General features: G+C 35.4%; 1 protein-coding gene across 1 annotated transcript in view; it reads left to right on the plus strand.

Moving 5' to 3' along the window:
- LOC117918045 (membrane protein of ER body-like protein) overlaps nt 1–12075 on the plus strand; it is a 48511-nt gene extending 36436 nt beyond the window's left edge. Inside the window, exons 11-14 of the mRNA XM_034834575.1 lie at nt 5073–5249; nt 7941–8126; nt 9091–9152; nt 11196–12075. Of these exons, the coding sequence (XP_034690466.1) occupies nt 5073–5249; nt 7941–8126; nt 9091–9152; nt 11196–11669 (899 nt within the window). The 3' untranslated portion in view covers nt 11670–12075. The remainder of the gene's footprint in view (nt 1–5072; nt 5250–7940; nt 8127–9090; nt 9153–11195) is intronic.

Raw genomic sequence — 12075 nt, forward strand, 5'->3', positions numbered from 1 at the left:
TACAGGGAGATGAATTTTTAAATTCCTTGTTATCTAAAGTACATCCATAGTCTCTGATTGTGGAATATAGATGAGAGATTTCTTAAGCACCAGATTAGGATGCTCTTACTTGGAAGATGACCAATCACCATAAGGCACTTTTGGAGGTTTTCCAGTAAAGAAAGAGGTTCTGTTCATAGTTCCTTAAGGGTTATACAATCTTATCGTGGTTTACAATTTTGATATTGTAAATAGAATCATGTGCAATGTTGATGGCTGATTTGTTGTCACGGTCGAGTCTCATAGGTGCCTCCCATTGAATCTTCAGATTTTCTAGAATTATTTTTAACCATAGTTGTTCAGAAATTCCAGGTGTCATCAATCTAAACTTAGCCTTAGCGCTTGATCTCACAACTACATTTGGTTTTTTGCTCCTCCAGGTTATTGGCATCTGAATAAGCTTCAAGTGTCAAACTCATCCCCTTCTTGAATAAAATCCCTTTCCCCAGTGTTCCTTTGAGATAATGTAGTATTTAGTGCATTGCTTGAAGGTGAGTCTCCTTCAAATTGTGTATAAACTGGCTGACCACACTGGCAGCGATGCTATATCAAATCTCGTGTGAGATAAGTAGATCAATCGGCCCACTAATCTCTAATAGTTTCTCTAATCCACACTAGCATCTTCATTATTGTCTTAGAGCTTATGATTAGGCTCAATAGGCTGTCTGCTGGTTTACACGCTAACTTCCCGGTTTCCTTTAATGAATCAAGCACATCCTTCTGTTGAGATACAAAAATTCCTTCTTGTGACCGTGTCACTTCAATACCTAAGAAGTACTTCAACTTGCTGGGTCCTTTAATCTCAAATTCTCTTGCCAAACACTTCCTCAAACCATCTCTTTCCTCCTTATCATTTCCAATCACAATTATATCATCCACATAAACTAACAATGCAGTAACTCCCCCTGAAGTCGAGTGTTTGATGAACAAAGTGTGATCACCTTGACTTTGCTTGTATCCATTAGTAATCATCACTTTAGAAAATCTTCCAAACCATGCATGAGGAGATTGTTTTAAGCCATACAAGGCCTTCTTGAGCTTACACACTTTTTTGCCTTCTTGGTTTTTGTCAAATCCAGGAGGAACTTTCATATAAATCTCATCTTCAAGATGACCATGTAAGAAGCATTCTTAACACCAAATTGTTGCAAACTCCATTCAAAGTTGACAGCCAAGGATAATAGCACCCTTATTGTATTCATCTTGCCTACAGGTGCAAAGATCTCTAAATAATCCACTCCATAAGTCTAGATATATCCCTTGGCAATAAGCCTCACTTTGTACCTTTCGATAGACCCCGTCTACCTTATATTTCACAATAAAGACCTACTTACTCCCCAATCGGCTTCTTTCCTTTTGGAAACTCCACTATCTCCCACGTTCTATTCTTTTCTAGTGCTTCCATTTCAATATTCATGGCACGCCTCCACTCTTCACTATTTAATGCCTTAGACAAGGTGTTAGGAATGACGATAGTGTTTAGTTGGATAAGGAAGACTCAATGGGAAGGTGACAATCTCTTAAAGGTCACGAAATAAGAAAGTGGGTATAACAAGTGTTTGATGCATTCTCTTGTGCCTTTCCTAAGAGCAATGGGCAAATCATGATCACCATTATCAATGGTGGTAGAAACATTATCATGAGAAGATTCAGGTAGAGAAATTACCTCATTTCTAGGGGTTGGTTCCAACTGTTGGATTTGCACAAGTTCAACAATGGGTGCTTGCCTCTTTAGGTATACCTATAGTGGTCTAGTAGGATTGTAAGTTGATTTTTTGTTAGCCAAAGACATGGGATCAAAAGAGGATAGTTCGACAATAGGCAAAGTAGATGGAGTGGGGTTAGGCATGGTATAAAAAATAGGGTTGGATGAAGAAGATTGGGAAGTAGAGGGCAAATCAAATAGAGATTTTTTTTTTTGTCCTTATCTTCCTTGAATGATGTCTCTCCCTGAAGATAAGGATCCGTAAAATAACCCTTTTTTTCAACAAAAGCCACATCGGCAAAGACAAAATCTCCTAGAAGGTGGATGATAACATTTGTAACCCTTTTGTGTCGAAGAATACTTAACAAAAATGCATTTAAGTGCCCGTGGATCTAATTTCCCTTATTGCGAGCATGAATGTGAACAAAGGAGACACAACCAAAGATTCTAAGTGTGAGATTATTCGAAGTATGAAAGTCATGGAAAAAATGAGAAAACTCTTGCATAGGACTTTGAACCCCAATACCCAAGAAGGTAATCTGTTGATAAGATGGGCAGCCGTAAGAACTACCTCCCCCCTAATAGTGTTTTGGAATAGAAAGGCATGGATAATTACAAGAAGATGACCATAATTCTTTTTGGTGACCCTGTTTTGTTGAGGAGTACTAATACAGGACGACTTGATGACTCATGAATAATTCTGTGTTTTTGAAAATAAGGAGACAAAATCTGATTAAAGTAATCTTTGGCATTGTCAGATCTAAACTTTTTTATTCTCACATCAAACTGGGTTTTGATTCATATTATGGAAGTTTGGAAAGACATTACTGACATCAGATTTTTGCGAAGAAAGATCCAAGACACATGAGTACAATCGTCAATAAATGAAACGAACCATCTTGCTCCTAAAATATTAGGAACTGGAGAGGGACCTCAAATATCACTATGGATAAGAGAAAAAGGAATAGAAGCTTGTTTATTGCTATTTGGGAATGAAGCACAATGATGCTTTGCAAATTCACAGATTTCACAATGAAAATTTTCTATATCCAATTCTTTGAATAATGAAGGAAACAAGACTTTGAGAATGCTAAACGAGTACTAATTGAAGATGATGAAGCAAAATCTTGTCTTTATTTGAGATGGAGCTTTTGGTGAAGTATGGCAAAGGAAATTTATTCTCAATCCTATTTTAATCACCTAGCATGTCAAGGTAGTAGAGCCCTATCTTTTTCCTTAGCAAGTCCAATCATCTTCCTTGAACCTTGGTCCTGAAAAACACGATGAGAAGGATGAAAAATCACACTGCAATTCATGTCTTTAGTAAGTTGATATATGGAAACGAGATTAGTTGAAAGCTTTGCTACATGAAGGACATTTTTTAGGATAGGCGATGGGTTTATATGGATTTCTCCTTGACCGGCTACAGTTGTCAGGGAACCACCTGTTGTGGAAATTTTCTTGTTGCTTGGACATGGTGTGTATGAAACAAATTTATGAGAAGAATTAGTCATATAGTCTGTGGCTTCTGAGACATTAAACACATGAGAAGTGGAATACTTACCTGAGAATGCTAAGGAGCAAGCACTGGGAGGTTTTTCTAAAGACTCGAACAAACTTTTTAGCCTCTCAATATCTTCTTTCTTGAACTTGAACTCTCCATGCTCCTGAATCTCATTCTCATTGTTCTTTTGATTACTGCTGGTAAAATTCGCGTGTCCTTGACCTTTTTGTTGTTGTCCATTGTTAGGCTTCCAACTCCTATGGCTGTTGGATTTTGATGGTCTGTCGTGCAGTTTCCAGTACATATCCTTGGTGTGTCACTGTTTTTTGCAGTAAGTGCACCATATAGGATTTTTATTTGTGATTTGGGAAAAATATAGTCGCCAGTTATCAGCACCAGGCTGATGTTCCATGCCTGAATTCTTCAGGTTTCTAGCAGTTGAGAGTAAAACTGAACTTTCTGCAACAGGGGTTTCATTCATCATCACCCTCTTCTTTCTTCCTCTGCACGAATCATAGAAATAGTCTCCTTTAATGAGGGTAGATCCTCTTTTCCCAAAATCTGAACTCTGACCTGATTGAATTCCAAGTTTAAACCAGTAAGAAATTAAAAAATTCTCTCTTTTTCCACAAACCTCTTCAACATAGCTGCATCCTTGCTACATTTCATCTGAATACATTGATAATGATCCATCTCTTGCTACCAATTCTTCAAAATATTGGAATATTCAATCATAGATTGCTCTCCTTGTTTGGTTGCTGAAATCTTGGTCTTGATTTCAAATATTTGTGCAGCATCACGTACCTTTTGAGTAAGTCTGTCTCACCGCCTCCCAAACTTCTTTAGCCATGGAAAAAAACATACAAGTGCTACTGATCTCAGGTAGCATCAAATTCTACAGCCATGACATAATCATGGAGTCGTCCTCGTCCCAATTCTGGAATTTTGGATCACTCTGCTTTGGTCCAGTGCTGAACAAGTGGCTGAGCTTTCCTTTCCCCTTCAAGAACATCTTCACAACTTGGGACCACTGCAAATTATTTTTTTTCATTCAATCGGTATGCTACTTGAATGTTTTGGAGTTCCCCTGTGGACTGATCCGATGGGGCTTCAATCGGCTGCACTGTAAGAGTGGTAATGGCTTTAGATATCTCGGACATGGTTGATTCTGTTAGGTTAAATGAGGATCAGAGGACCAGCAATGGGCATAAAGGAGAACGAATGCCAAAAAAGAATACGAATAAGATTAAAGGAAAGATTGGGTAGGCAGAAAATCGAGAATGCCCAAGCAAATCAAAGCTTGAATCTTGAATCTCAGAGGGCAGGGAATGCCAAAAGCTGCAGATCCCTAAGAACCTAGGGCTCTGATACCATGTGGAAAAATTGAAGAAAATCTCATTCACTTCTCTCCATTGAATACAAGAACCATCTTTTTATATTAAAAGCTAGTTTAGGCATATTATAAGAAGAGGAAACCATCCTAAATCAGATCCCTATAAATCAGGGATTTAACTATCAATATTCTATTTTACAGAATATACAAAGTCAAAAATCCTAAAATAGGAAAACCCACAACTGATATATAAAATCTCGAGTCATCATGAGGTGGCACACTAGGCACAATAAATTGAGCAGCCGATATTGCTACGCTTGAACCATTTGGTACTTGCCTCCCCATAAGAGATCAATCCTCTTCTTGTTTATGTATTCAGTAAAAATTTGGTGTCCCTGCACATTACTTAACTAGATACATTTTCTTGTTGGATGGTTGTATCCATATTAGATTATGGTGCAGGAACTGATCTATTTGATCTGTTGAAGCAGGGTCAATGGGACCAGGAGATTTTCAGAATGCACAAGATGTTACTGGTTCAGAAACAATTACAATTACTGAAACAGAAAATGCTAAAAAGTGGGGTATTCTAAAAGGCATTGTGAATGTTGGCTTGACAAAATCAATTACAAGCCCAAGCATTGTGCCATCTCCGGTTGAGGCCATAGGTATGTGTAAACCACTACCGAATACTAATATATGACATAGTTCCAATTATTTTTAAGAGATTTAACTTCTTAATAATTACAAGGTATTTGCAAATACTTCATCATATATATTCCCACTGACAGTATGTGATTGTCAACTTCCTTTATTTGGATGTTTTATGCATGGATCGTATTTTCATTCAACAGATTATATCATGGTTTATTGTTCTATCTGAAACAAATATATGAGCTTCAAATAAATTTAATCATAGTATTTATTAGTTAAATTGGTTACATTCTTGTATTCATATCATAGGTATGATTATTGAATCATGTTAGATAAGATTTTTTGATGCATGTGTTACATTTTATCGGGAACATGTAAATGGTATCAACATTTACTGGGAGATGAATTTTTAAATTCCTTGTTATCTAAAATACGTCCATTGTCTTTGATTGTGGATTGGACAACATGCTTTAAGATTGTTGTCACGTAGTGTAATATAGATGATAGGATTTCTTAAGCACCAGATTAGGATGCGCTCACTTGGAAGATGACCAATCACCGTAAGTCCCTCTTGGAGGTTTTCCAGTAAAGAAAGAGGTTCTGTTCATAGTTCCTTGAGGGTTTTACTCAATCTTATGTGTGGTTATACAATTTTGATACTGTAAACAATAAAGTCCTATTGGAGGTTATATATATATATATATATATATGAATGGTCATGTGAATCAGATGTCAAGATTTGCAGACATCTAATAGGGGATCCACCACTCTTATGTTATGAAAGAACATTTTGAGTTGCACCTTTTGTGATTGGATCTAAAACCAGCCTGTATGATCTAGAAAATATTGTTATCCGATGTTAACAGAATTCTACACACAAATATGTATATTATATAAATGTAAGCTAAATGGTACAAGGAACACATGTAAGCTAGAAGTATTGGCAATGAACAATGGTAGCCCAAACATATTTAGTTGGAGGGGCTAAAATGTTTTAGGCCTAGGTAAAGAGAGCTTCACTGATAATTCTCAACTCCATGGGTGAAGTTTTAATTTGTTGGTAGTCATGGAATAGAATATTTTAACTATTAAGAGTTGGTGCTCATGAATCTTGAAAATAGAGTTTCAGTATGCTATCATAGGAGTTATATGTATCCTATTAGTGACTCCAAATACCAGTTCCTATATCCTTATTATAAGAGTTAATGAATCTTGAAAAGAGAGTCCATGTGTCCAATTAAGGATTCTTTATAACAGTTCATATATCTTAACAGAGGATTTCATTTTTAAAATGGTGGTGATTATTCTGTGGGAGAATTTATGTATTAATGACTCTTAAAGTAAGAGTTCAGGTATCACTAATCTTGAAAGGAAGTTTGTGCATGATATTGAGGATCGGTATGAATCTTTACTTTCTGATATAAAGATTCCTGAAGATCCTATGCCACATACTCTCTTTTCGTCTATAAATAGAGTTTAAGGAGTTTGTATTTTTCTTTCCTTTCTTATTTTTATTTGTTTGAGCAATTCTGTTGCAATTTGTAAGAGGATTGCATCACTATCTCAGAGATTGAAGGCTAAAGTTTGGAAGTCCAAGACTCCAAGGAAATAGGGAAGCAATGCATGTGAGTTAGGAGGATTCTGAACTTGTAAAATCCTGTGAAGCAACCTTAAAATTGCTCTTGATTGAACTGATCTAAATACATATATGGTACTACAGTGTGTAAATTTTTTCAATCAAGCACAATTAAAGAGCAGTAGTTGGTAATTCTCTCTTAAAAGCTATATTCAATATATGAGGCTCCAATTTAGATTTTGAGGTTGATCAGATACTACAAATTGAAGGAAATGTGTCTATTTACTGAAATTTTGAATTTGTCCAAAAGCCTTGAGGAGTTTCAGTGAAAGTTCTTGAAACTATAAATTCAAGTGAAACTTCAGGTGTAGAAACTATATGTGTTGAAGTATCAATTTTCCTAAAAGTTTAAATGTTTAGGATTTGGGTTCATAATGTATATTGTGGTCTTCAACATCCTCCCTCACATGTAGCCACTTTTTGGGCTTACATCTGGGCTTAGTAAATTGGTGAAATAAACTTATGGTGGTGAGGTTCGAACACATGATCTCCTACTAAACGAGGCTTTGGTACCATGTTGTAACTACCAATTTTCCTAAAAGCTTAATCTTGTAGGATTTGGGTTCACAATGTATATCATGCTCTTCAACAATATGGATGCCTTACTTGGGATGCTTTAAAACTTGGATATGGTTTAAAGTCTTATTGTCCCAAGTGTCAGCACAAATTTTATAAATTCAGAACCTTGTTACTATTGTGGAATCAACATTAATGTTCTCCAGTCATCACCAGTCTGCAAACAACATGGATACATTTATATGAATATAATTGGATGGTTCACTTCCAATGACAGATTCATTCTTGGTCCTTTCGGATTCCATTAGCTAGTTGAGTCTATCACAAAGTTAATAACTCACTCAAATGCTCCTTACCTTAATAATAATTTATGACTAGCTTTCTAGTTATTACATATACAACTAATTTTTGTTGTTGCACTTGAGTTTGCCATCATTTTAATGCATCGTTATATGTCATGCATATTGCATTTGCTTGATAAATTTACTTATTAGATTGTTGTATCTTCATTAAGTTATATGCAGGAAATGATGTGATGTTATTGTTATGGCAGGGTCAGATGAACCACTAGCTTCTCCAATCACACAAGTTATTCCTGTTCCAGGAGCACCTACAATTTCTGGACCAGAAAATTCTAAGAAATGGGAAATCTTAAAAAGCATTGTGTATGGTGGTTTAATAGAATCAATTACAAGCCTGAGCATTGTAACATCTGCAGCCGGTGCTGATGCTACCACATGTAAGTGGTTAGATGTTTATGTATTTAACACACCATTACATAAAACACTAGTATTGTAAAAAATACCATCTATTATTTTGTTTGCTACATTTAACTTCTTAAAAACCATTATTTGTTTTTGATTTGGTAATTCATATATCTCTTATAAAAAAATGGTAATCATACATCCCGTTGAAAATATGTGGTCATCAACTTCCTCCTTAAGTGTTGAAAAATGTTTCAAATTACTATTTGGTGTATATCCCTTTTGGTAAAGAATATTATATAAAAAATTTCCTATGTTGACATCATTGTAATATTAGATTTCCTTATAAAAATAAAGAAAGTTGTTAGGAATATTTTTATAAATATTCTAGATCATGAGAAGAAAAAAGTTATGAGATGAAGATGAACATATGAAGTTTATACTGAGTGGATAGAGATGTGAGGAAGTGTGGAAGACACCCGGTAGAACAAGGCTCACAGTTTAAGGTGTAGATATAAGGTGTGGGGAACATGCGACATTTTAGTGCTCAATAGTTGTATTTGTTTTTTCTATTCCTTGTCATATTCTCCATGTTATAGTGGAATCGTTTTTTCATCCATGGGTATAGACATGATTGGTTGAATCACATTAAAATCTTATGTGCCTTTGTGTGGATGATTTTATCTTTATGTTATTACATAAACTCGTGGCATTAAAGCTTCCGCTAACACAACATTAAGGATGTTTCATATTTAGAATAGTTATTGTTTAATCATGTTAAATCAAAGCAATCATTGGTAACTCTCCTAAAAGATAACATGGGCATGTATGATGTAACATGGTTCCTGTCTCACTAGCAATGAAATTAACATAACTTGTAATAAAACTTCTCATATATCCTTTGATTTGGGGAAAATTGATTAACTTTGTCTTTTTTGTTTCCATTATGTAAGATAATAATTACTTTGTGTCATAATTTTTTGTGTCCTGTTATTGCAGTGAACATTTTAGCTTTGGGATTGGCGAATTTGATTGGTGGACTTTTTGTGATTGGTCATAATGTAAGTCTTTTCCATTTCAATAATGGTAAAAATTAGTCTTACTATCACTATAGCAGTTCCAGGCTTGATGCACATTGGTAAACAATGATATAATTTGCACTCTGAAATAGAATAGCATCTCTGTTGATATAAATCCTTACAAACATGCAAATGGAACCACATTTAAGTTTATATTTTAGGTCATATTGTGTTTTTAGGAAATGCAGATATAGTTTGGTTGAACTTTCATTGCTATTGTTCAAGACACCATTGCTAGCCGGATAGAGCATGAGGGGGAGGGGATGAATGGTGAAATCACCTTTTGGCAGCATGGATGAATAGTTTGTTTGTTTGTTTGTTTTCGAACAACTCTTTTAGTTTGTTTCTACTCATTCTGATCATGAATGTTCCTAAATTTTACTGGTTATTTTCTGTCAGTTTTTATGGGGTCCTTTCATATTAGTTCAATGAAGGGAAAATATTATTAATTTAACAGGATAGAGCAAGTGCGTATGATAGGGCAATGTATAAGAAAATCATGCAGGAAAAGAGATAACATGAATTTATGTGGAAACTTTGATAATTAAATTAAGGTTAAGAACCACAGAACCAAAGTTCAAAGCTAATCCTCTATGAATTAAGGCTCTGATGCTAAAGGTCTTTCATTTTCCAGTTGATGTGTTGCTTCATTAGCTAACCTAGGTCTCAAGAAGAAAGAGCACCCTACACTTCTCAAGAGATCAATGATTCTATTAATCCAAGCATCTGGTTTTCACAGCCTCCTCTGCTTCTGAAATATATGAAGGTAAGAAGAGTGGAATCCTCTTCCAGTTGCATATTTTGGAACACAAAACAGACACCTCAATCAACCTCTCCATCAAAGCCAGAAATTCAGCAGCCAATCTAAAATCAGCTGGAATGAAGAACTCTCTAATCATGTTGCCTTCAGAACCTCTGATGACATCACCAATCCCCATAGGACCCAGGTTGCCCATGGAGCAACCATACAAAAACAACTAAATTTGAAGCAGCCCATTAGTGTTTAGTCTACTCAACCCTCAACCTGGAGTCTCTTCTACTATCAAACCAACATATTTCCTTCCATAAAACCATGTTCAATGGAATGCCCAAGTACTCTGTAGTAACTCAACCTCATTAGAAGCATAGAAACTAAAAACATCCATCAAGTACTCCATAGGCCTCCATCTATTCTAGAATATTCCAGAATTTATCTCAATCCAAATAACCTGAGGATCAGAAGCAAAGTTCCAAGCAAAAGCATAATTTGATATAAGCACATGTATTATGGTTTTAGGCACCACTCTTGGTTAAGATAATGGTTGGTCCTTGAAGAATTTATTGTCATTATTCTGCTAAAAAATTTTGTGTATACGATATACATAAAAATCATAAAGAATCGTTTTTGTAGAAGAATACGGTTAAAAGTCAGAACTATAAATTTGGTAAAATTCAAGTTTAAGGCATGCAATAAATGTGTTTTTTTTTTTTTTTCTTTTGGAAAAAAAAAAAGGGAAATAAAACGAAAGGAGACTGCATGCATTACCATGTTACCCTGTCTTACCACTCCTACGAGCCCGTTGCTTCAATATCAAAACTTCTTCATCAATTATATGTTCTACAAGGCTGTCTGTTTTTTTATTCTTTTTTTCAATATCTTTTGCTCAATTTTTTCCCCTTCTATTTTTCATGTTGGAGTTTATAAAAAACTTACTATTAATGGCTAAAGATGTGGCATATTTCCCAGCTTCTTTTGGGATGATCTTTCCTGATGATTGTTAGATATTGCCGTGTCATGCTGTATTTCGGTTATGTAGTCTTTATATAATTCAGTTGTGGAAATACTTGCCATAATTGATCTAGGTATCATCAGGTACATGATTGCCTGTCCCAAAAAAAAAAAAAATGGAGTACATGATATGATTTGTCCCAAGCAATATTCATAGTTTCAACTGTACTTTTAAAAAATGACACCTATTATAGGATCTGTTTATTTTTGCATTAGTCCAAATTTCTTGCATCGTAAACCTTCACTTAACCTTACAGCTTATGGAACTGAGAAATGATCAATCTAGAGAGTCCACTAGTCAAACAAGCAAAGAAATGGATCGTTATTACCGACAACTGGGTCAGAGAGAGAATTTCAAACTTCATGCAACAGTGGTTGTGTTATCATTTCTCCTTTTTGGCTTAGTGGCTCCTGTGACTTATGGCTTCTCATTTCTTAAGAGTGGCAACAAGGATATGAAGCTTGTAGCAGTTGCAGCAGCTTCTCTATTATGCATCACTATGCTTGCTATTGGAAAGGCTTACATCCAAAAGGCATCCAATTTTTATGGGTACATCAAAACCATACTTTATTATGTTATTGCTGGGTTTATGGCATCAGGTGTTTCTTATGTAGTTGGTGATCTAATCAAGAAGCTCCTTGAGAAGCTGGGTTTGTTTGAGTCAAGTGCAGCTTCCACTCTGTCCCTTCCTGGGACTGCACTGGCAAAATCTGGATGGGGATCCTACTGATGAAATCCCATGACTATGTAGTTGGCCTTGGTAGTAGGTGGAGTATATTGAAGTGCTGCAAGTTGACTGTCAAATCTAGAGGATCCAACCAATAATTGCGACTGACTTACAGTAGTTTCTTCTCAGATTCCACTTGCTTTTCACTTGGCTTATTGTAAGACATATTTGCTGCCTTGCAATTTTGGTATGTTAGTAGAATTGCTTTAGCTTCTTTATTTACCATCTTATTAGCTAACAGAGACTAAATTGTACCTGTCCTCCCAGAGACAGGTGTAAACTCACCCCCCTTTTTTGTTAAAACTTTTACCTGGGACCTGTTTGATGGTCTCTTAAGGTTAGAGAAATTCAATTTTGACATATAACTGATAACCAATTTACCATTTTGGCTTTTTGACATATGCTTACA

Source organism: Vitis riparia, chromosome 7, assembly GCF_004353265.1.
Source record: "Vitis riparia cultivar Riparia Gloire de Montpellier isolate 1030 chromosome 7, EGFV_Vit.rip_1.0, whole genome shotgun sequence".
Classification (NCBI taxonomy): Eukaryota; Viridiplantae; Streptophyta; class Magnoliopsida; order Vitales; family Vitaceae; genus Vitis; species Vitis riparia.